The sequence below is a fragment of the Hylobates moloch genome, unplaced genomic scaffold, assembly GCF_009828535.3.
Source record: "Hylobates moloch isolate HMO894 unplaced genomic scaffold, HMol_V3 SCAFFOLD_6, whole genome shotgun sequence".
NCBI lineage: Eukaryota > Metazoa > Chordata > Mammalia > Primates > Hylobatidae > Hylobates > Hylobates moloch.
The window spans coordinates 65,693,203-65,719,567 of NW_026652281.1; the positions used below are offsets into that span (position 1 = coordinate 65,693,203).

Below are 26,365 nucleotides of genomic sequence, written 5' to 3' on the forward strand. Positions count from 1 at the left end.
TGATACTCATGCCAACGTCAGGCAGCTGCTCTTATAACTGAGAGCCAGGGGAGAAGGTGAAGCCACCAGAGAAGTAACTGAGAACCACCAGAGGAAGGAAATCAGAACCAGAAGGCACAGTGAGAATGTGAGTCACCGCCACGCACACCCGGCCCACCCTCCTGCCGATGCCCAGCTACGATGGGGAGCAGACTGACTTCTCACACGAAAGGGGCTCAAGCCACTTTATAGGAGAGTAAACTAAAGGTTGACGCAGAAGGTCAGAGGATTTGGGGACATCTGGGTAGCCAGAATCAGAGTTACATGTGTTGCAAATATAACAACTAATTTGATCACCTACATTTGCCCTATTTTTCCTTAATAAAAATTTCAGAAGATTCAAACTGCATTTTAAATTCCAGTTCTTTGGAACTAGAGGTTTTGCTCTGGACCATTTGGTTCTTACAAAATGTTGTTGATCTCAGGAGCTAACAGCATCACATGGAAACATTGCAAGTTCTATCACACTGAAAGAAATCTGAAATAAAGGCAGGTCGTCTCAATGAGTTACACAGAAATGTTGGGTCGATTAATTTCATTAATCATGACCTTGAGGTGTGAGGGCATGGAAGGGCAGGGACAGGCAGGGACACAGGCAGAAGGACAACTGCTCAGTATTCTGCTAGAAGATTGTGTCCCTTCTGTGTCTCCTCTGAGGAAGGGCAAGTGGCTGTTCCTCACCCGCCCCCAAGAAGGGGATCCTGTAACACTCTGGTTCCTCTGAGGACCTAGCTCCACCAATTTGCTTCCCTCTCTAGTATATATTTGTTTAACTTTTCCCTATTCCCCAGTTCCTCCAAACAAGCAGGGGCTCCCAACTGCAAAGGCAGTTAGCCTGGTGGGGTGCAACACTGTGTGGCTTGTTAGCACTGATTTCTTAGGCTGTTTATATAAATTAGAGAGTATTCCAGAGCTGCTCTGTAATATCACTCTCATATTCCGCAATGCTTTTTTGAGTGAGAAAGCTCTAGTTTGCTATCTGGGAATTGTCCATAGCCCACAGCCTATCTCAGCTACCCATGGACATTTATGCACCAGGGATCTCAAAGGAACAGAATGCTGTGAAGCCCGAAAATTGGGATACAGGGTAAAAACGTGTGGGCATTTCTGTGGGAGTGTATTACACATGTGAACCGCATTATTCATAATGTTGCAGCAGGCAAAACAAACACCTCATCACTAATGCCTTACCCTACAATATGCTCAAGTTTCTTCCATCTTATTAAAATCTTATTAAAATGGTTACCTTAAATCCTTTCCGAAAAACTCTAAAACTGCTAGATATAAAACAAAGCAACAAATAAATTTTAGTTTGTCTAAACCCCTGTGTAAGTCTGTTTCCAATAGGAAACAGATGGCACCCTCAAATTAGGATAACTTAAGTGGGGTTTAGTTAAACAAGAACCTTTTATAAGCGTCCCAGTAGGGAATAGGAGAACCACAAGGGATAGTGTAGTGACCTGGGGCTAGTAGCAATGGAGTAACCATCCCTGAGTCGAAAGCAACAAGGGAAGAAGTTACTGAAATGCAGAAGGACAGAATGTGGAGGAGGCTGTCTTGAAAGGAACAGTGAACGTCAGAGAAGGGATGAAACCCAGTCTAAAGCATTCCCTCTGGGAGAGCCCCAAGGGATAAATATCCTGAGCTCCCTCTACTCCCTCTTTTCCATGGAGTGTGATGTTCACCAAGGACTTCCTATTGGGCAAATGCAGGAAATAAACACTCCTTAGTTCTTTTCTCACTTGATCTCTCTCCAGCATTTGACATGGCTGACTACACTTCATCTTGAAAGCCTGTTTTCCTCTGATTTCTGGGACACTACTCTTTCTTGGTTTGCTCTCTTCCTCTCTGATTTCTCCTACTCTAAATCTACAGATACGTCTTTCTCATCCTACTCCATAAATGATAGTGTTCCCCAGGGGCCTGTTATCAACCTATCCTTTCTTCTCGGGTGATCTCATTTATTTCTTCACCACTACCACCAAGTTTTCAACTTTCCCCATATGCCCATTACTTCCTGTCTTAGTTTGGGTTTCCCCAGAAGTAGATCCTGAAACAGGGATGTAGATGCAAATCGTTTGTTTTGGCAGTGATGCCTGGAAACGCCATTAGGGGAGTGGGGAAGGGAGACAGGGAAGAGAAAGGAGCCCATAAAGTAAACATTATTAAGCAAGATTCCACAATGGCTTAGTCCTGCTGGGAAGCTCCAGGGAACAGCGTAAAACATACTCCAGAGTTATCCCAAGCAAAGGGCAAACGAGCTGCGGCGTTTGTACACAATCCCTGAGAGTCATTGGTTGAGGGCTACTCCCAGAAAGCATTAATTCCTTACCCCTTCCAGCCTGTTGTGACCATAGGTAGAGAAGCCCCTGAAGACAGTTGTTGGCAAGGGTAAGATTTGCCAGAATACACCAAAATGGTAAGTGTCAAAGCAAGATGGGTGGAACACTGACAGCATCTACTACATTTCTAAATTTCTGTTTCTGGTCCAGATCTCTCTATTTTCCCCCGATCCACACAACCAACTGCCTACTTGGACCTCTATTGTCAGACTCCAGGGGCCTCCCACTCTCACCCTCACCTGTTTTCTCACTGATTGCAGAGCCTGACACCACCATCCTCACAACCCCAAATCAGATACCTACCATTCATTTGTGATTTGCTAATTGGTTGCCAACCTCCTAACACCTCTTTTAGATTCTACCTTCCATCCCACTGTTCGTTCAGGTCCTAATATTTTTTGCCTAAGCTATTGCAACAATCTCCTAATCACCACTTCTCTCCCTACTCTATCCACACTTCCACACCATGTAATTGTCTTGCTCGAAATCCTCCAAAATCTTCTTAAGAGCCTCTCAATTACCTCAAGTCAAGATTCTAAGTCTTGAGGTGAACACGATCTGGCCTCTCTCTTCATCTCCAGCTTCTCCTTCTTAACTCCTCTAAACATATTCTATCTACCTACCCACACACATGTGTTCATAGTTCTCCACACATGACAGAGCCTAGACTTTGCATATGTGTTTCCTTCTGCCATGCTTTCATCTTGCCTTCAACTCCAACTTGCGTCAAACATCACTTTTTTGCCATTTTGTTCCAGATCTCCAAGGAGACAGCTCTTAGGCTATGTTTCTGCAGCACTAACAATTACTGAGCAATAATCACATATCTAATGGGTTTATAGTAAAGGTATTCATATGAATAGTGTAGGTTCTTTACTTGAAGATTGGAACATGCCAGAAGTGATCCAAAAAGATGAAGACCTAATGGATAAGCATACAATTGTTCATAATAATGCTCAACATCAGACATAAAGATGTCTTAAGATGTCTCTTTTTCGCTGAAGAGATTCAAGTTATGAGCAGACTTGGCTCTGGGAATCTACCATGATGGTTCCAGTAAGGCTTTTTATACCAGATCTAGATTCTATCATCAACATTGTTATTATGCGGATCAAAGGGTACATCAGTGGATTGTCCAGCCACAGATGTCAAAGACCAATTTACCATTAACAAAGATAATCTAATCTGATTAACACTCCTGCCCATCAGCCTTTTACGGTTACTGGGCTGCTACTCACCCTCTGCCACTCCAGTGTCTCAACATCCCTATGGAAACTAAGCATTCTGTTTCAAAGGTAACATCGACCTCCACCCATAGCCTACAGAGGACAGCCACCAGGGTACTTTTCAAAAGTGCTGATGCCACGTTCCCAATGTGTTCCTCAGTGCTATGACAAAGGGAGTGTCCTCCGGGCCTTTACAGAGAAAAATAGTTACGGGGAGGGAGAGCTGTTCATGCATGATAAATCCATTCCTACATCCCAATCATTTAAGTTACTGCATTTCTCTTCTTTCTCTAATATTAAGAAATGACTGATCCCTCTACTTCATTTAGTGTGTGCCACTGTTGAATCTGGGTTTTAAACAACAAACTGAGCAAACTGTTAGGAACACTTCCAGCTGCTCAAACCAGCATATTTAATCCAAAATCTCTGGTGAGAGAACCCATATCCAAAAAATTCATCCAGTGTAAAATTACACAGCTCATTCCCTGGGCTGGCACCTCCAGAATCCATTACCATACATAATCTCCCAAATCTTTTGTGGCATAAGTTAGCAAAACTATTTTTGCAATTTGATTATCACAGATTTGACTTTACAATTGGTTCCCTGGTATATGCCAGAATATGACTCTAATTGCCTAAAGGCAATGAGAAAAATTGACACTCCCAGGCAAGACAACTATTTCTGGTGAGGCCATCACAGTGTCTTCAAGCAAGGCAGGAATAGCATTGTCTCACAGGGGTTGCTTCTGCTAACAAGAAAAAACTTAGTGGAATTTGTGAGTTCAATATTTTTAAAAAGTTAAATCCTCCCAAAAGTCACTATTCTATTCTCAACGTTCCCCTCTTTTTTTATTTTTAATTTTATTTTATTTTTGAGACAGGGTCTTACTCTGTCACTCAGGCTAGAATGCAGTGGCACAATCGTAGCTTACCACAGCCTCAAATTTCTGAACTCAAGTGATCCTCCAGCCTCAGCCTCCTGAGTAGCTAGGACTACCACTCATGCCACCACACCCAGCTAATTTTTTTGTTGTTGTTTGTAGACACAGGATCTTGCTGTGTTGCCCAGGCTGATCTCCAACTCCTGGGCAAAAGTGATCCTCCTGCCTCAGCCTCCCAAAATCCTGGGATTACAGGCATAAGCCACTGTGTCTGGCCTATTTTATTGTATTATTTCTAGAGACAAGGTCTCACTCTGTCACTCAGACTAGAATGCAGTGACATGATCATAGCCCACAGTAACCTCAAACTCCTGGGCTCAAGCAATGCTCCTGCTTTAGCCTCCTAAGTAACTAGAACTATAGGTGCATGCCAGCACCCTTATCTAATATTGTAGAATTTTTTTGAATAGACAGGGTCTCACTATGTTGCTCAATCTGGTCTTGAACTCCTGGCATCAAGTGATCCTCCTGCCTTGGCTTCCCAAAGTGCTGAGGATACAGGCATGAGCCACTGCTCTTAGCCTGTCAGGGTTCTTCTGTTTTGTGATCATTATGCTTGTGTTCATATAAGAGATCCAGCAAAGCTATGAATTTCACCTGCAATGCAGGTAAGCAGTTTGCAGGATCTGACCTGTGTCTGATTTTCCACCATACCGGCCCTTTGACAAGATATAAGGGATCTCTTTAGATGAGTCATAGAAACTTCCCAGACTGTAAGCCATTGGGCACAGTTAGAAAGAGCCAGTCTAACCTGCAGCGTATCATCCATACCCATGGTGACTATCCCAGTTTGCTTGGCACCATCCTATTTATGTCTGCTATCTGAGAATTGTTAACTATACTCGTTTTCTCTTTCAAAAGTGTCCTAGTTTGAGCAATACATTATGTTTACCCTTCACGTAGCTGTAACCTAGCAAACAACTACTTATAACACCAGTGGATGCTCAAGGGAACCACAATAAAAATTTGTTTTATTACTGAATACCGTTCTCTAAGGCTGACAGTTTCCACTGGTTTAAAGCCAAATGGAGTTGGATAATCAGTCATAGATTTGCATTTTCTTGAGAGTCTGTTCCCTGCAATCCTCTTGGTACTAACAACTACATAAATCAGGATTCTTCATTGCAGAGTACAGAATCAACTGTTATTAAAACAGAAAGAAATTTACTATAAAGTATAGGATCTTACAGAATTCTGAGAGGGCCAGAACCAAACCTACATTCATAGCCAAGAAAATTGCAGCCAAAATAAATGCTCAACATGAGACTGTCCCACCAGAAAACTCGCTGTCATTATCATCTACTGCTTACCACCTAGGATGGGACTAGGCAGCAGACCCATCATGACAGCTGCCCAGAAGATTTTCTTGCTCTGTGTGTGACCCTCCACTGCACGTGGTTCCCGTCTGCATTCTAAGTTTTGTGTAGGAGTAGTATCTTCTTAGTAGAACCTAGGTCCTGTACCAAACCCTACCTGGGAAAATGCAATGTCATCTTTATATTTAAGATCTCTTTAAGACAGAAGGTATATTATTAGAGACGCTTTGGTGAGGATGAAGGTTGAATCAATCTTCAGTATCTGCCAAGAGCTGAAAAGGATGATGAGGAATGCATATGAAAGACAGCGACGGTAAGAACATCCGTGGTGGCTCCAGAATTTCTATTAAGGAAGCATTTAGAGGGCACTATCTCATTGGAAGGAAGATCAGGGGATATGTCTCGAAGTTGTGTTTGCATAGCAAGCACACTGTTATTGCTTAGCTCTATTGTTTATTCCAAGTGGACCTATGAGAGCTCATGGAGGTCTAAATCAGACAAGTGAGACAACCCTGGCCCCTTGACGAGATGGAAAGGTAAAATATGGCCATGACTATAACCCCTACTTCACAGATGGAGCTGTACTGCTTCTGAACAGCAAAGGACAAGAAGGTCCTTAAATAAAGTGCTCTGCCACATGGACTGGAGTCCTCCCTCAACATTTCTATGAAAGAGAAAACGACTATTTTTAAAACAAAATTGGGACATAATATCTAGAAATGCAAATTATGTTACAAAATAGTTTAAATTATGAACTTCCAGATAATCTTGGTTTATTACTTCTATAATTATCACATCCAAACTGGCACAGGCAAGGAAGACCAAGTGTGTTTTCCTTTCTCTGGGTTGCCAATCTTTCTCTCTCTCTCTCTCCCTCTCCCTCCCTCCCTCCCCTCCTCCTCCTCCTCTTCCTCCTGCTCCTCCTCCTCCTCCTTCTCCTCCTCCTCCTTCTCCTCCTCCTCCTTCTCCTCCTCCTCCTTCTCCTCCTCCTCCTCCTCCTTCTTCTTCTCTCTCTCTTTCTTTTTCCCTACTTGAAATACCCCTTTGCTTTCAGGGTACTTTGAGGCAACTAACAGTCATATTTGTCTCTGTGGGATCCCTGAGATGCCTTTTTTGATTGCCCCAAGTCTACCTAAGTAGGCCAGTGGATGGTTCAAAAAGAATTCATTATCTATTCCCTTTTTTTGTTTTTTCATTTTTTTTTTGTAATCAAGCCATTTGGTGAAAATCTGTAATTCACAAGTCAAATAGCACAGAACAGAAACAACTTTCAGAGCCCACTGTGGATGTGGTGGGGGCCAGCCTGTGCTGCTAAACATAGATTTTGCTGATCTGTTGGCTTCTCAGTTCATACCATTCAGCCCCCTGGCTCCTCAGCAGCTCCTTCTCTTCGGCTGTGTCTCGAGGTTTCAGCTGCGAGAAGTGGGCAGGAGAGGCGATGAGATCGTATTGTCGGTCCAGATATCGCAGGTAGATGAGCATGTGCAGGGCGTAGGCCAACACCAGCAGCAGGATCAGGGACATTGCCAGGCCGATCAGAAGAGCTGGTGAGAAGGAGGAGGTGCAGTCTTGGGCCTTGGTAAATCATCCCCCCTTGATGGCAAAACCTTGGATCTGCAGGAGAAAGGAAGAAGCTGAAATGATACATCCCTTCTCTCCTAGGATCTACTTCCCAGTTGGGCTGGCAGTTCTGGCCCCTAGGTAGCCAAATTTAACATACTGTCACTATATTTGCTGAATAATTTAACCACACAACTTGACAAACGTGATTATGCTTATGGGGACAATGCAACTCAATCTTAAAACAGGACTGACCCAGAAATTCTGGGATGTATGGATATCATAACTAGGAGGCTCATGAAATTCCAGACTCTGAAATAAAACCTTGATTTCAAGGCTCTGAAATAAAACCTCTTTTAATCTGATCCTTAGAAATATTCCAGTTCATGTAAAAACCACAACTGCTGTGGTGTCTCTAAAATTCAAAGCACACTCAAAATTTTATAAGGGTAGTATAAGTTTCACAAAGATTTTAAGTCTCCGTTCCTCTGCCTTTGATTCTATTGACAGGAATGAGGAAGAGTCTTTGAAGGGGGATGTCATGATCCTTAGTGAGGTAAAACATAAATAATAATCATAAAAGCTAACACGTATTGAAGGTTTTTGTGCACCATATACTGCCTTAATTTGTTTAGTAGGCAAAGAGCCTATGAGTAACTTACTATTTTACTCCTACTTTATGGATGAGGAAACTGAGGCACAGAAAAATTAAGTAACTTGCCCAGAGTCACATAACAGTAAATGTTGTGATGGTGTAATTGAAACCTGGGCAGTGGGCGTCAGACTCATACTCCATAGCTCCTGGTGGGTTCTGTCTCTTCCTCCCCCCTACCCTCTCTCTCTCTCTCTATTGGTTTTATCATACGGGCTTTGTCCCATTTTTGGACGAGGTGGATACCAGCCCCTCCTTGCATCCTACCCATTAGGTTTAATGGCAAAAACCGCAATCACTTTTGCACCAACCAAATAGAAAGAAAAGCTTCCATTGTGTGCAGATGAAATGGTATAATTACTTGAAAGGAAGAGAGGTTCAAATTGAGAACTGGCACTGATATCTAATACTGTCAAAATGAAACAGGACTACAGAGCAATTACTTTAAAACAAGAGCCATCGCTTGTGGAAGACAGCTTCCTGTCTAGCTGGCTTTAAAAGTATGACCCTACACAGCATTTCCTCATTCAGACACCTACTCAGTTTTTAAAGAGTACATCAGACAACTGAACTATCCATGAGTGCTTTACTGAAAATTCACTTTGATGGCTTAAGTGAGCACTTTGGCATTGTCTCATGCTAAAATTATTGAGGCCGCCCATCACTCCATAGACACAAGGGGCCTTGCTCGCCCAACTGTCTGTGCTCTCGAATGAACCCAAAGCAGATCCTGAAGGAGACTCTTGTCCTGGCTTCGGGGATCCCTGCCCAGCACCTCCTGTAAAGAGACGAAGTGACCTTCTCTTCAGACTGGTGCCTGAAGAGTCAAGCTCCTCCATGACAAAAAAGGACCTCTCTTGATTCTGCAACTCCAACCAAGGAGAACGTCCTCAGGTTGACTGCCACTTAATTCTTTTTTTTTTTTTTCTTTCTTGAGATGAAGTTTTGCTCTTGTCGCCCAGGCTGGAGTGCAATGACAGGATTTCGGCTCACTGCAACCTCCACCTCCAGGGTTCAAGCGATTCTCCTGCCTCAGCCTCCCAAGTAGCTGGGATTACAGGTGCTTGCCACCATGCCCAGCTAATTTTTGTATTTTTAGTAGAGACAGGGTTTCACCATGTTGGCCGGGCTAGTCTCGAACTCCTGACCTCAGGTGATCCATCCATCTTGGCCTCCTAAAGTGCTGGGATTACAGGCTTGAGCCACCACGCCCGGCCAACTGCCACTTAATTCTTAACAAGACTTGGTTGAGAACAGTAAGTGTGGAGAATGCCTGAAGGATACATTGTCCACCCATTTCCTGGACTAGAGGTTATACAGACATGCTGTTTCTAGCTCACAGGTGAGTTTTGTTTGACCCAGTACTCGGAATATCCTGAAAATTTCCTGTGAGAATCTACCATTCTAGCTTCTATTGAAAAGACCCAGCAACACCAGCCCTGCATTCCTACAAAGCAAAAATCAGCTGCAGTTGAATTTGTAAAATGCTCATTGTGATGAAGGCTACCCTTTGCCACGGTCCCAGCCCAACTCACCAGTTACCCAAGGTACTTGAGTTTGCCGCACCAGCCACATCGCTGTATACTCTATTCCCACCATAAGCCAGGCCAGAAGAGCTGTGCATGTGGACAGCAGCCTTTTGTACACATACCTCACCACCATCACCATCACCTCCTCTCCCCTGGACTGAGCTTGTGTTCTGCCATCTCTTCACATGAAGGGGGTTTCAACAAGGCCAACCTGTCCCCCTGAAAGCTGTGTTTATAATAAGAATGCTGATGAGGATGTATACATCTCACACCACCAGGGATGAATGTGCTTATCCCAAGCACATTGGCAGTAGTCTTAGGGAGCCTGTGAACATGTAACTGAGTGTTTCTCATACTGGCTGCTCCAGAACTTCAGAGCCAAATTCCTGTGCCGCCTCCAGCCAGTGCAGACAGATGGTCTCGTGGTTTTGTATATTAACCTCACTGGTGGCTCTGACATTTTCTTCCTTTGTGTTTCTCTACCCCCAAGTCTTTGCTAAATTTTTTGTTTTAATTTTTTATTATAAAATATATATGATATAAAATTTATCCTCTAACCATTTTAAGTGTATACAGTTCAGGGATATTAAGTACATTCACATTGTTGTGCAACCATTGCCGCCATCCATCTCCAGAATGCTTTCACATCTTGCAATACTGAAACATTACTCCCATTAAACACTAACTGCCCATTCCCTCCTCCCTTCAGTCCCTGGCGACTACTATTCTACTTTCCATCTTGGGGTTTGACAACTGTAAGTACCTCATATAAATGAAATGATGCAATATTTGTCCTGTTGTGGCTGGCTTATTCCACTTAGCATTATGTCTTCAACATTCATTCATGTTGTAGCATGTATCCAAATTTCCTTCCCCTTTTTAAATTTAATTTTTTTTTGAGGCATCTGTCACTCAGGCTGGAGTGCAGTGGTACAGTCTTGGCTCACTGAAGCCTCGACCTCCTGGGCTCAAGCAATCCTCCCACCTCAGCCTCCCAAGTAGCTGGGACTACAGGTGACACCACTATGCCCCCAGCTAATTTCTTTTTTAAAAATTGTTTGTAGAGATGGGGGTCTCACTATGTTGCCTAGGCTGGTCTCAAACTCCTGGGCTCAAGAGTGATCCTCCTGCCTCAGCCTCCCTAAGTGCTGGGTTTAAAGGCATGAGCCACCATGCCCAACCCCTAAATTTTCTTCATTTTTAATGCTGAATAATACTCTATTGTACATATACACTAGATTTGTTGATCCATTCATCCATTGATAGACATTTGCGTTGCTTGCACCTTTTGGTTATTGTGAATAATGCTGCCATGAACGTAGGTATAAACACAGGTGAAAGCTGTTCAAGTCCCTGTTTTCAACGATTTGGGGTATACAGCCAGAAGCAGAGTTGCTGGATCCCTTGGTAATTGTATGTTTAACTTCTTGAGGAAACTGCATACTATTTGCCACAGCATCCACACCGTTTTACATTCCCAACAGCAATGCACAAGAGTTCCAACTTCTCCCTGTCCTTGCCAACACTTTTTATTTTCTGTTTGTTTGTTGTTGTTTATAATAGCCATCCTAATGGATGTGAAGTGATTTGCCTATTTTTGAAAGTAATTTTTCATAAGTGGTATTTCTGTAAGTCAACTAAGTCATTCCTGGAACAAGGTAGAGGTATAAATCAATCAATTCCCCTGGTCTAATTAGGCGAAATTATTTGTAAAATATTCCTTGTTGTCATTATATCCTCACTGCCATTTCTCTATATGTATATATACACACACACATACACACATGTATAGACATACACATACATAATATAAATAATATTCATAAACATTTTATACACACACACACACACACACACACACACACACAAGACTCAAAGAATCCTTGGAACCAAACTGTCCAGAATTTGAGTTCTGCCTCTACCATTTACCAGTTATACTCTTTAGAAAAATTATGTGATTATCAGAGATTCAGTCACCTCATTCATAAAACGACCTTGCAGCATTATGGTAAGTTCTGAAGACAAAGTACATAAAATAACGACCACGGCACCAACACACACGGGACACTCACAGGTAGCAATTATTGTTAGTCCATGCCTGGCACACTCCTGAGTGTTTCCACGTATCTTAGGCCACGTATTCTTTACATTAATAAAGATAGGTGAGAAATTGAGAGAGGTTAAGTAACTTGCCCTGGTGGCTGAGCAGTAATTTGAAACCAGGTCTGTCTGACTCCAAAATGCGAGCTCCTTCCCTGCCCCAAACTGCCTTTCATCCACACCACACTTCTCTAAGCTTGGGAAGGATGGAAGGGAAGAATATGCATATATGCCAATGCCCATATATATTTGGAAAAGGTTGGAATGTGCCCATAAGAGGTACATGCAAAGCCCTGCCTACTATTTCAGGGAGTGGTAGGAACAAGCTAAGCTTCATTCACAGGTAAACAGGATAGAGGAACTTGACAGAATGTCTCTCAGCCTAAGATTCTGGTGGTGAAAAGGAATCTCTTACACCCCATTCCTTTCTCCAAATACTTTCAAGAAGATCTTTGGGATATTTTTGACTCCCCCGAGTCCCTTCCTACTAACTGCCAAAGCTGTCACTCACACTGCCGATGTACTTCTTATCTTCCCTGATAAGATCACTGCGCCACTCCCTGAAGGAAATAAAATAATTGTCCGCCAATGCCTCTCCCCAGAAGGGCCTCTCAGTCCAGGAAGTGTCAGTCCCTGGCTTCACCCACAGCTTCACTAGGGCTTAGATGGCTGGCATTCCTCACTGATAATTATTCATGCTGGATAAAGCTGAATGTAAAAGCAAGCCCTGGGTAGGAGGTGGGGGGCACAGGGAGATAAAATTCTCTATCCTATTCCACTTCATACCTTAAAAGACAAAGGAAAAAAACCACCAATATTCTTTTAAAGGCATCTACTTCTCTTTTTCCTTAAGCATCTAGGTTTGTTTCAGGTGTTTTTAAACAAACACTGAGCTCTTTTGGTAACAAAAACGCAGGTGCATTGAGCATAGGTTTTAGTTTATTACCTGGAAATCAATAAAAGTGACCTCCCATAGGCTCGACCCATCATCTGTGTCGCTGGGCAGCAAGAGGGCCTGGTCCTGCTGCAGGCTGCCCACACGTTGGCAGCGGTAGGAGTAACCAGAGGGAGCATATACGCCAGTTGGGTTAAAGACTGCTTGGATTGAATTGTTGGAAATGATCTCGACTTGGCACAAACTAAACCAACTCTGCATGGACAACTTGTTGTAATTGGTAAGGATGAATGTGAAAATGGTTATAAAAACAGCATTACTCCTAAAGAACTTTTCCCACATTTACTGACGCAAGGCATCGTCTATGAACAGTACAATGGCGCCCTCTTTTGTCAGGCGGCAGAACGGGCTTGGGGAGAGGCTTCACTTTTGCTGCAGAGCCTTCCCTGGATGGATGGAAAAAGAGCAAATGACAGGGCAGCCCCCAAAGTGGACAGTGGAAATTCCTACGAAAGAAAAAACACACAAAGTTTGGGTTTGTTTTGTTTTGTTTTTCCTTTTTTAGAATCAACACTTCATTATGTGTTTATTATTCAAAAAATTTGAGAAAAACTTAAATGGGCATCAATGAAGAATTTGCTAAATTGTGGTTTAAAATAATAGTAATAGCTCTCTTAATAACTTCTGTGTTATGTAGGTGTATTGTGTTTAATCTTCACTTCAACACCATGTGATAGATAATGTCCCTATTCTAACTTCACAGCCGAGGAATCTAAGACACAAAGGGCTTGAATAAGCTCACTTGGAGAGTAAGTGTCAGAGCTGGGCTTCAAATCCAATCTTAACTCTTTTGGAATGGACTGTTTTCCAGCCATGAAAAAGTCATAATTTACTTGTCATTATCATTTTATTTCCATTTTTAAAAAAATATGTGACTGCATTAAAAAAATGTCTGGAAGGATAGAGATTAAAACATTAGTAGTGATTGCAAATGGCGTTTAGATTATTGATGATTTTCATTTTCTTCTTTCTGTAGCTCAATATTTTCTGATTTTTCTGTTTTCATTAGTTTTTCTTGTTTCTGTTTGGCTTATCTACAAGCAGACCCTAAGACAAGGGTGTAAATATAAGAAATATTCAGAGGAGTTTAGTCATTCAAAATACGTAAAATGGAGAGAAAAGAAATGACAGAGAAGGGAAGGCAGCTAAAAGAGGCATATTATTAAGCAAGTTTCCAATGTGGACAAGCAGGGCTTCATGGCCATGATGGAAACTGGGAGCCAGAGTACAGCACATGCTGCTGAGTTATCTCACCTGACGGGGAGGGAGCTGAGGTGTGTGTATGTTTCCTCCAGTCATTGGTTGAAGGCTGCTGGGCCAGGGACTGGGGGCAGTGGGCCAGAGAAAGCTTTTAGGCAAAGAGAGGCAGGGAGTTGAAAGTTCAGCAGGTAGGCTACAGTGCTCTCAGATGGAAAGGACCATGTAGATATTCATGGGGTACTGACAGTTTCTGCTACATACCTGTATCATCAGAATAAATAATAATAATCATTTCTAGATCAAACAGACATGTGTATTTGGTCACCTTGTGGTATTCTATTTACTTGTAAAGTTGCTCTGAAAGATGATGACATATATTTTCTAAATTATCAGTGAAACACTAGTCTCCCACGATACATAGACAAGTGTTCTGAGGAAGAAGGCTCTCCAAAATTAAACACAGGAAACACTGAGTTAGTCAAAGTTACAAAGTGCAATAGTCTTCCTTAAGATTATTTTTTCTCAGAAACTTTAACATACAAATTTACACTGTGAATTGCCAAGAGGAAGACACGGTTTAGAGTCGTTCCCAGACACATTTGACCACAGAATCCCCTTTTCGTAAAATCTTATAAATATTTTTACAGAGCAGAAGTGTCCCATAGAGCAAAGCTTAAGAAAGACTGCCCTAGCACAATCCTGCTGGTTTTCCAAATAATGTTAAAGACACAACTACTTATCTCCACTAACAAGTTTGTCTTATAGGAAGGGATGCACTGTATTTTTATAAGAAAAAAAATGCCTTCAAATTGCTCCCCCCACCTCAGGAGCAGTTCCTAACTGCTTGGCTAAAGTCTTTGTTGACAGATGCATCCTTTCATACCTAAACACCAAAAAACTGTAGGCCTCTGTGTCTGCTGGGGGAATACACGTAATGAGGCTTTTTCATTGTTGTTAAATAGTAAGTGTGATTCATTATAAGAAGCTATAGAAAATAATTTCAAACCAGAGCCCCAGCCCTTAGAGCTTTATTTCTATTGTCTTCTTTCTCAGAGGAAAAGGATATTACATTCTCAGGATTGGGAGTTTTCTAAGTCCCTAATGCAGGCGGCATGGGGGTGGGGAAGAGAGAAGAACTATGGGTATTTTGGTAGAAACTTTTAGAAAGAAAGCATTAGTACAGGATCCCATCATATCACAGCACCAACTTTTCAGTGTAATTAGCATGCGATGTGTCACAGTGTTTGGGCATATAGCAAGCCCTCGCTTCGCACATGTGGAATGAATAAATTCTATAGAGCTAATCTGAAGTGCTGAAACTGTGATACTCCAAAGCGGTGTCCTACCTACCTTATAGCAAGACTTCTGGGGTTTCCAGCATCACCAAGCTTCAAAGACAACCTAAGAAAAGGAACCAACGCAGTATATGAAAATAGGAATGACCCTAACTTCATATCTACTCAAAAGTTATCTCAAGGTGGATCACGTAACACCTAACACACAAAATGTATAGAACATTTTTTTAATCTTGAGGTAGGCAATGGTTTCCTGAAAAAAGTACAAAGGCATGAACCATAAAAGAAACAACTGATAAATTGCATTTTACTAAAATCCAAAACTTTTACTCTTCAAAAGACACTGTTTAAGAAAACAAGGCAAGCCACGCAACAGGAGAAAATACACACAACATGTATACATAAAGAACTCTATCCAGAATACAATAAATAACACTAACAACTCAACAAAAGACAGCCCAATGTAAAAATCGTAAAAATTGTCAGAAGACTCGAGCATGTTTTAAAGAAAGATATACAAATGGTCAATAAGTACATGAAAAGATGCTCAGGACCATTAGACATTCGGAAAACGTAAAATAAAACCACAATAAAGATAACACAGTACAGGAATCAGAATGGCTAAAACATTTTTTAAACTAACTCTTAAGCTTTTAATACCTACATTTATTCCTATTTTCCAAAGAGTAAACATAAGATTTCCCAGAGCGAAGACAGATGAATTGACTTACTCATGGGAACAATCGTATTGGTTCCCTCTTCTAATCCAATTCTCCCCCACCCAGGCAGCATGTGAAGAGCCAGATGTCATCCTACACATATTGGGATTTGTAATACAGATGAGCAACACCAAATTATGAATCTGGGAGCTTATATAGGAGAGAGACCGTGGTTTCCTTCTCACCTCCCAAGAGAGGGAGAGAAACATTTGCTCCTCTGGTGTCAATAAATTCTCCTTAGAAAGAGAAGAGGGATGATTAGTCTTTGGATGAAAGAGTTTAATTAGCCTTTGGATGGAAGCAAATCACTCATCATAAGGAGACAAATGGCTGCAGGTCTCACACCCATGGTATGTAAATAAAGATCTCCAAGGGGAGGATAAGATAAGCCTCTCTGAGTTTCTAACCCCTGGAATGTCTCTATGGCCTTGAATTTCATTACCCCTTGATACATGAACACATTCCTTTCAAGAGGTAAATCTCTCATTAACTCTAACACTTATCTTTTAACCCAGTTCCCAGTAAAAATTTGTTCAGAAATTCCTAAACATGCAGAAATATAAAAATGCTTTCTCTAGTCTCACTCTGACCATACGAAGTGTTAGTGAGAATGTGAAGCAACTGGAACTCTCATACGATGCTGGAGAAAAGGAAAAATGATGCAGCCACTTTAAAAAACAGTTTGGCTGTTTTCTAAAAAGGTAAACATACACATACCATATGATCCAGGCAGTCTACTCCTAGTTGGAATGACAGTTAAGAGAAACGAAGATACCTGCTGCCACAACGACTTGTACATGAATGTTCATAGTGACTTTACTTGGAAAGTTATGCAAAAAGTGAGGGAAAAAACAAATTTCTATCAACAGGTGAATGGATAAATAAGTTGTGGAACATCTATAATATGGACTACTACTCAGCAATGAAAAGGGAAATACCATTAACACATGCAGTAACATGGAAGATTATCAAAATCATTAAGCTAAGTGACAGTGGCTACACTAAAAAAGAGTACACACGTCACTATATAAAATTCTAGAACATGCAAACTAATTGATAATGATAGCAGATCAGTGGTTATCTGGAGATGTGACAGTGGTTGGAAAGACGCATTACAAAGAAACACACAGAAACTTTGGGGCATGATGAAAATGTTTGTTGCCTTTTTTTTTTTTTTTTTTTTGAGACAGGGTCTTGTTCTATTGCACATGCTCAGGGGCAGTGGCATAATCTCCACTCACTGCAACTTCCACCTCCCGGGCTCAAACAATCCTCCCACCTCAGCCTCCTGTGTAGCTGGGACTACAGGCATGCACCACCACACCTGGCTAATTTTTGTATTTTTACTAAAGACAGGGTTTCGTCATGTTGGCCAGGCTGGTCCCTAACTCCTGACCTCTGGTGATCTGCCCATCTTGACCTCCCAAAGTACTGGGATTACAGGTGTGAGCCACCGTGCTCAGCCATGAGGATCTTTAAGTATCAGGCACTGTGCCATCAATTGGGAACACAAAGGAGAAATACAACCTGGAACAAGAGCTACTCAAAAAGGAGCTCTTTTTACTCTTTCAAGTGTTCTACTCTCACACATGTAAAATGGATTCTGAATTCTTGAGGCTATAATTGCCTAAATTCCAAATACACACAGATGCTGGGATTATGCTCTATTTGCAGGGCTTTCACTATTTAAAAAGACTTCCGTAGCAAATCCGTCTGCCAACAATTTGCCTCTCTCTGCACATTTTGTTTCCAAGAGCTAAAACGTGGTCATCTTTTTTTAATCCGTGCTTTTGACCTTACATGGTTATGTCTTTGTTTCAGTTTGTTATTTCAGCAACTCCCATTCTGCTTCTTAAGATCTTAAGATTTCCTTGCCAGCACTACAAGGGCATCTGGCTCATCCATGCAATTCACAGGAATCAGCCACTAGGTCTCAGCAGCTGGTCCTTGACACCTCCCTTCCTGGAAGCCTCCTGTTGCTCCTCTTTGGGCAGGCTGTCCAGGATGTCTGCACACTCCGTGTGCAGGACTCCAGCAGGTGGACGCTGCATACTCAGGGCTCACACCTGAATAGAATTCTAAGCAGTGACCAAAAAGTCAGTCAGGTTCTGCCTAATCTTTAATTTGTGTCCTGTGAGACCCGAAGCTTACTGGAGAAATTAGACACTATTTCACTCTAGTTATCATTGGGATGTCAAGTAGGAAAAGAATGCTACTACTATTAATACTTTGAATAGCACTTGACAAGATCTCAAAGTGCTTATGCATGTATTTCCTCATGTGTTTTTCACAACCTTGTCAGATAGGGCCAAGAGGAAGAAGATAAATGGTCATTTTTAAAGATGTTTTAAACCCCAGCTCTATGAACATACACGCTCCATGACTTTAGCAAGTTTTCTAACTTCTGTGACAAATGCCTGTGACTCTGAGAGTTACTGTGAGGAATAACAGACATCGGCCTATGAAGACCTCACCGTGCCTGGCCCACAGTAAATTCTCAAGGCCTCATAGCTATAATGAATAGATGCCATCATCTCCATTTGACAGATGATGATCCTACAGGTCTTGCCTGTAAAATCACAAAGCTCACTGGTAGAACTGGGCCTAGAAGCCATGTTTTCATTCTTTCCTTCTCTAGGTTCCCAGTAATCACAAGATCTCTAAAACCCAGCAAAAAAAAGAAAAAAAAAAAGCTGTAGACGCCCGGGCACGGCGGCTCAAGCCTGTAATCCCAGCACTTTGAGAGAATGAGGTGGGCAGATCACCTGAGGTCAGGAGTTCGAGACCAGCCTGGCCAACATGATGAAACCCCGTCTCTACTAAAAATACAAAAATCTAGTCAGGCGTGGTGGCACGTGCCTGTAATCCCAGCTACTCAGGAGGCTGAGGCAGGAGAATCGCTTGAACCTGGGAGGCAGAGGTTGCAGTGAGCTGAGATCACGCCATTGCACTCCAGCTTGGGCAACAAGAGCGAAACTCTGTCAAAAATAAAATTAAAAAAATAAAATAAAAAAGTAAATAAACAAACAAACAACTGTAGGACCCTGATTTTCTCCCACAAATGCCCTAGGATCAGGATAAATGGAATCAAGGAGAGCCAGTCAGCCATAGACAGGCAAGATTATCCCCAAGCAGGCGGCCTCTCTCCTTGCAACTGACCACAAATAAAGAGCCCTGTGGGGAATTAATTAGCACCCCAGGAAAGGGTTCTGAGCTCTCAGCCTCCCGTAGTCTCTTTGATAGCCTTGGATAGTTGAGCTATAACAGGATAAACAAATCTGAGAGGACTCTAAATGCTTCCACTTACATTTCCCTAAATCGCTAATAAAAGATTGTCATTCTGAACAGCAAGATACTAAGATTTGTAATATGACTTTTAATTGTATATTAATAGAATCCATATTTACCCATCGTCAAGAATTTTTAAGTGAGAAGTAAAGTTCAGGAATAAAAGGACCTTTCCAGCTAAAGTACATAAAGTAGAAAAAGAATACACACACACACACACACACACACACACACACACTGTTATGCTTTACATAAAGTATCCTACCCATCTAAACCAAACCAGAACAAATGCAGAGAATCTTCCAAAAGGATCTATTTTACCAACAAATGTTGAAAGAAGGTTTATAGAAAGCAAGCAGGACATGCCAGATTTCTTCTCCCTGGACCAAAATAAATAAAAGCAAAAATTTTTGCTTGGATGACTGAAAAGCAGAGAAAGGCATTGGAAATTGATTTGCCCTTCAAACATGTTATTTGTTTAATCTGCTTATCTCAGATCAAAACTAATTATTCCAATCATTTTGAAATGTCCTGAAGAATTATCTGGAATTTAGCCATTAAAAAGTACCCTTGCATATTTGCAAACAGGCAATATTCCACTATTTCAGCACACTGACACCCCCCTGCCCCCCACCTCCGCAGAGTCAAGCATTTGCCCTGGCTAGTGTGTCACCCACTAGAATGTGTATGACCCTGCTGGGATATGTGATCTCTTCCCTGATAGAATAAAAGTAGTTTGACACCTAACATTTGGAATTGAGACCAAGCCTGGAATCCTTTGCTATTCTCAAAATGAGTTTGAGAACCCTCGCTTTCCAAAGTCTCATTTTCTACAAGTTATTCTGACAATTAGCAAAAAGGTTCAGAAGAAAACTGCCAGGAAAATATAACAATTTTTTTTTTTTTTTTTTCCAGATGGAGTCTCACTCTGTCACCCAGGCTGGAGTGCAATGGCGTGATCTCAGCTCACCGCAACCTCCACCTCCCAGGTTCAAGCAATTCTCCTGTCTCAGCCTCCTGAGTAGCTGGGATTACAGGCACCCGCCACCACGCCAGGCTAATTTTTGTATTTTTAGTAGAGACGAGGTTTCACCATGTTGGCCAGGCTGGTCTCCAACTCCTGACCTCAGGTGATCCACCCCCTCGGCCTCCCAAAGTGCTGACCAGGTTCAAGCAATTCTCCTGTCTCAGCCTCCTGAGTAGCTGGGATTACAGGCACCCGCCACCACGCCAGGCTAATTTTTGTATTTTTAGTAGAGACGAGGTTTCACCATGTTGGCCAGGCTGGTCTCCAACTCCTGACCTCAGGTGATCCACCCCCTCGGCCTCCCAAAGTGCTGGGATTACAGGCGTGAGCCACCACACCCAGCCAACAATTTTTGAAGTTAACTTCTGACTTGTTCCTTTATTTTAGACAGTAAATACTTCCTCAAAGATGTGTGTCAGGGTCCTATACAAAGGAGCCTACTCTTTTTTTTCTGAAATGACAAAAAAAATTGAATGCAGAGTTAACAGAACGCAATAGCCCTAGGGGCTTCCTCAAACTGAGAGATCAACTTACCTAGCACTTTCTTCACTGCAATTTGGGTTGTCAGGGTCCACTGTTACCTTCTGACCAAATGTCTCATCTGTAAGGTCCAGCCAGGTTTGGTTCTTAAATTTAATCATTATTCTTTTGGCCCAGAAGAGAATGCAAGGAATTCCGTCGATGGAGACATTAACTGGGACATGATGGCTGAATGCATTCCAAGGTTCTTTTTCTAAATGCCCTTCTTTGCTCAGATTGTAGTTGAGAGCCTAATTAACCAAATAAAAAGAACATAAGAGATGAATTTGTGTCTATGGTACAAAAGACTTCCTAGAAATGAAAGAGCTAATTCACATCCCGTAATGGTAAATACATGCCATTATACATTTATTAAAACCCATAAAATGTACAATACAAAGAAAGAAATTTACACCAATTACTCTAGTGTAAATACAGATAAAAGAAAAATTAGTTAATAGAGGAGCAACTTAAGCTTATCAGTAACTAAAGATTATTATTATTATAGCAACAAAAGCGAAGCTGAATATTGTAATGAAAATATAAGAGAGCAAGTAAAATTAAGTATTTTAGGTTTTTCTCAACTATAAGATTCCATAATAAACAGAAAACCAAATACCACATGTTCTCACTTATAAGTGGGAGCTACGCATTGAGTACACATGGACATAAATATGCAAACCATCAAAACTGTGGATGATTGGAGGGTGGAGGGAGTGGAGTGGGTTAAAAAACCACCTATCTGATACTATACTCACTATCAGGGTGATGGGATTCATACCGCAAACCCCAGCATCATGCACTATTCCCACGTAACAAATCTGCACATGGACCCTCTGTACCCAAAATAAAAGTTGACTTTTAAAAAGAAAAGATTCCATAATACGTTTCCCCACCCAAATTTGAAGCAAAAATGTTACTTATTAATACAATTATAATTTATATTTTCACAGAGCACAGACATGATTGAAATGTGTTTTTAAGTTTTTTAGAGCTAGATTACAATCTGGTTTCCTGATGTAGCCATACCTGTGTGATTGGTACTGTTGTGAAATTCTGGACTGGTTTCATATCTCCATTATTCTGATCTGTCAGATAAATAATGATGTGGTTACCAAATGCTAAATGTCATTTATTAACGTAATTGAGTGGCAATGCTAAGCATTGTCACATATATCAAGCTTGAGCCCCTTTTCACTCATAATTTAGAATGCACTAGTATAAAAGATTTCACATGAGTGACTCCTGGTACAGACACCATTCATTGGTCAGGGAATTCTATCACAGAAAAAGCCCTTCTCCACCCCACAAGGAATCATGTGGGCAACTGGAGTCTTACCATTCTTCATAACCACTTCTTTATTTGAAGATGTTGGAGAACTGAAATCAGAAAAAAACAAAAAAATTAAAAGATGCTGAATAAATATCTATAATTCAGATGTTATACGAAATTTTAAGAAGTATATTTCACTTTATTATATCTCAGAATAGAGGAGCAGAAACAGCCTGCCAAAACTGTTCATTTCTTAATAGTGAATTTCCCATTTAAAAACTAATATGTCTCTCCCCTGTTGTCTCTGCATTTAACAGAGAGAGAAAGTAACATGTTCTTCAAAAAAATATGAAAAATAAAGAAAAATTTTAGAAAGAAAAATTTTTTTATTTTTTATTTTATTTTATTTTATTTTATTTTGTTTTATTTTATTTTATGAGATGGAGTCTCACTCTGTCACCCAAGCTGGAGTCCAGTGGTGTGATCTCAGCTCCTTGCAACCTCTGCCTCCTGGGTTCAAGTGATTCTCCCACCTCAACCTCCTGAGTAGCCGGGATTACAGGCATGCACCACCACACTCTATTAATTCTTGTATTTTCGGTAGAGATGGGGTTTCACCATGTTGGCCAGGCTGCTCTTGAAGTCCTGACCTCAGGTGATCCACCCACCTCAGCCTCCCCAAGTGCTGCAATTACAGGTGTGAGCCATCATGACCAGCCAGAAAAATTATTTTAAATCAAACCTGATTCTTATTCATTGAATAATATTATGGGGGGGCCTACTATGTGCCAAGCAGTGTGCTACACGCTAAGGTTTAACCAATAACAAATATAAAATAACAAAGTAATAAAGCATATAAAACATTTTACAGTGAAATTTTATACTACATTGCATTGTTAACATATCAAAGCCAAAACATCCAGCCTTTCAAAAAAAAGACTGACTCAATTACCAAAAAGTTATATTGGAAACTTATGAGCATATAAATTATGATATATATCCTTGTGTTTGTGTGTGTATATATCCTCTCTATATGCATACAAACACAAACACACACACACACCACATATGTATATAATTTACTTTTTACAGTTTAAAATGGATTTTTGTGGACATACTGTTTTAGAGTTTGCAATTTTTTTATTAAAACTATATCACAAATATTTTCCATGTAATTATATACTTTTGACACATTTTTAATGTCATGTGGTATTATATGATAAAAATGTATCATAATGTATTTAACCAAATTTCTACTCTTAAGTATTTAATTTGTTTTCAATTTTATTAGCATCATAACAATACTGCATTGAACATTACTGTGGATTGTCTGTTCACACCTATGAGAAGTTCCTTAAGATAAATTCCTTGAAGTGAAATTTCTAAGTTAGAAGATATACACATTTTTTATTACAGGACATACACAAATATAAATAGAAAAATATAATAAGCCCCCGTGTACCTGGACCCATCATTCAGCTTTAGTAATTATCAGGTTACAACCAATCTTGTTTCACCTACAAGCTCACCCTCTTCCCCCGTGTGATATTAGTTTGAATAAAATATCAAAAATTATATCATTTCAGTATATATCTCTAAAAGATAAGAACTTTTAAAAATAACAGCACAATTACATCTAGAAAACACTGATAATTATTTAACATAAAATTAGTGTTTAAATCTCCAGTTTTGTCATAAACGTCCTAAAAATTTAACAGTTTATTGCATATTTTAAGTTTTCCATAAGTTTTACCTACAGTATATGAGAATGCAAATCAAACTCTATACCTAACAATTCCTGTGATATAAGGTCTCTATATGTTACTATCATATAAACTCAACATTTTTATAATTAGAGAAAGATATATATTACATGATATGTATATAAAACATAATTGTAGTTGAAGAGTTACTAAATCTATATCATAGTAAAGTGCTTTAGAATTAATTATATGGAACCAATTACAAATTAAATGCACCATTCTCTCTGTAATATGATCCCTATTATCTAATGAGAATTTCTGAAGATGACAAATTGGTGACCATGATGTCTACTAGTTGCTATTAATAAATTTATGCATGCATGCAATTCATTAATTTTCATCAACTTTATTGAGGTATATAATGTACAGTAAATTGAATTCATGCAAATTAAACAATTATATGAGTTTTGGCACAGGCACATACCCATGACACCACTGCCACAATAACAATACAGAATACTTAAAACACCCAAAAAAGTTTCTGCTTGCATTTTTGCAGCTAAGAGTTGTTCCCTCCACCCTCAACCCCAGGCAACTACAGACTTGCTTCTGTCACTTTAGATTAGTTAGCATTTTCTTTTTTCTTTTTTCTTTTTTGAGATGGAGTTTTGCTCTTGTTGCCCAGGCTGGAGTGCAATGGCGTGATCTCGGCTCACCACAACCTCCACCTCCTGGGTTCAAGCGATTCTCCTGCCTCAGCCTCCCAAGTAGCCGGGATTAAAGGCATGCACCACCACACCCGGCTAATTTTGTATTTTTAGTAGAGATAGGGTTTCTCCATGTTGATCAAGCTAGTCTCAAACTCCTGACCTCAGGTGATCCGCCCGCTTTGGCCTCCCAAAAGGCTGGGATTACAGGCGTGAGCCACCGCGCCCAGCCTAGTTAGCATTTTCTACAATTGCGTGTAAATAGAATCATACATATTCCTTAGCATTTGGCTTCTTTCCGTCTTATCGTAATGACTTTGAAATTCACGCATGTGGTTGCATATGTCAGTAGTTCATTCTGTTTTAGTGTTAAGAAATATTTCATTGTATGGATATGCCATACTTTGTGCACACACTCATGAATATTTGGGGTGATTCTGGTTTGGAGCTACTACAAATAAAGATTTAAGAACATTAATGTATAGGAGTTTGTGTGAATATGTTTTTGCTTCTCTTGAATAAATAAACAGGAATAGAATGATCAAGTCACATAATAGAAGTAACTTTTTTAGAAAAGCTGTCAATCAATTTTGGCTTCCCTGTTGTTCAACATTCTTGCTAACATTTGGTATCATCAATCTATTTAATTTTAAACATTCCAATGGGTGTGGGTTGTTAGCTCAGTTTAATTTTAATATCCATTTCCCTGGTGATTAATGATGCTGAGCATCTTTTCTTATGCCTATAGAGCATTTATATAGTTTCTTTTGTGAAGTGTGCTTAAATCTTTAGCTCATTTTAAAAATTAAATTCATTGACCTCCATAAGTGCTCTTTATACGTTCTGGATGCAAGTCCTGTGTCAGATATACACACTGGAAATATTTTATTGCATTGTCTTCCTTTCTCATTTTCTTAATGGTGTTTTTTCAAAGATCAATAGTTCTAATTTTCATAAAGTCCAATGCATTCTTTTTCTCTGTTATGGCCTGTTTTTATGTCTAAAAGAAATATTTGCCCAATAAGGTCACCAAGATTTTCTCTTGTGTTTCTCCTAGTTTTTAAATTTTAACTTTTACACTTAGATCTGTGATCCATTTTGAGTTGATTTTTGTGACCTAAGGTACCTGTATCATTTTGGAGCTAAGGATAAAGAAAATGTCCTATTAAGCTTGCAGAAGTAAAAAACACGAATCATGCAAGGATTCAGCCAGTGCACCTCTCTCACCCCTTCACAGAAGCGAATGGAGGACATGCTCCCACAGTGTAAGGGCACAAGCCAACAAAGAGAAAGCGCAGGCTCTCAGAAACAGCACATCTCACTAGAAGAGTGGTGTACATCAGGCATAGAATCAATCCAGACTGGAGCAAGAGGACAATAAAAGGAAGACCTACAGAGAGATCTCTAAGTGAAAGGAGAATTTGAGAGACCACTGCATATTAGAGGAAAGAATATGTGAAAAGAATTAAGACTATGCATGTTTTGAAATTGCAACTACAAAAAGGCCATTTTTAACTCAAGGGAAAAAGAAACGTTGTCCAAAAAAAAAAAAAAAAAAGAAACAAACAAAATTACACTCTACTAACTAGCTTGTCTGTGAACAATATACATAGTCATATTGATGCAAGCACTGATGAACTGAAAGTAGTAATGTAACTATATTGGAGGGATGGGGGGTGGAGGAAAGAAAGATGAGGACATTGGAGACAGGAACTTTGTCAATAATAAAGGAACTTGTTATAAAATCTAACATGTATAAATGGAGGAATCATCTATGCATATTATTTTGATATTATGGCAGTATGGTGAATTGTATGATTGTTACCCAGTCTTTGTTTCCTTCTCTGGGAGAGGATTTTGCATCCCCCTAGGCCATATGACTTGCAGTTCCCCCCTGTGGGTGGAAAATACTTCCTGCCCCACCTGGCAAAGGCCCCACCCTTAAGCCTGGAAACCCATGGCCCTAAATGGGAA

General features: G+C 40.4%; 1 protein-coding gene across 1 annotated transcript in view; it reads right to left on the reverse strand.

The window, feature by feature from the left end:
• Positions 1-6,883: 6,883 nt before the first annotated feature.
• The window catches only part of LOC116471039 (V-type proton ATPase subunit S1-like protein), a 40,343-nt gene continuing 20,861 nt past the window's right edge, over positions 6,884-26,365 (reverse strand). Inside the window, 6 exon segments of the mRNA XM_032156916.2 lie at positions 6,884-7,478; positions 12,652-12,892; positions 15,211-15,261; positions 20,724-20,959; positions 21,738-21,796; positions 22,048-22,088. Of these exon segments, the coding sequence (XP_032012807.2) occupies positions 7,176-7,478; positions 12,652-12,892; positions 15,211-15,261; positions 20,724-20,959; positions 21,738-21,796; positions 22,048-22,088 (931 nt within the window). The 3' untranslated portion in view covers positions 6,884-7,175.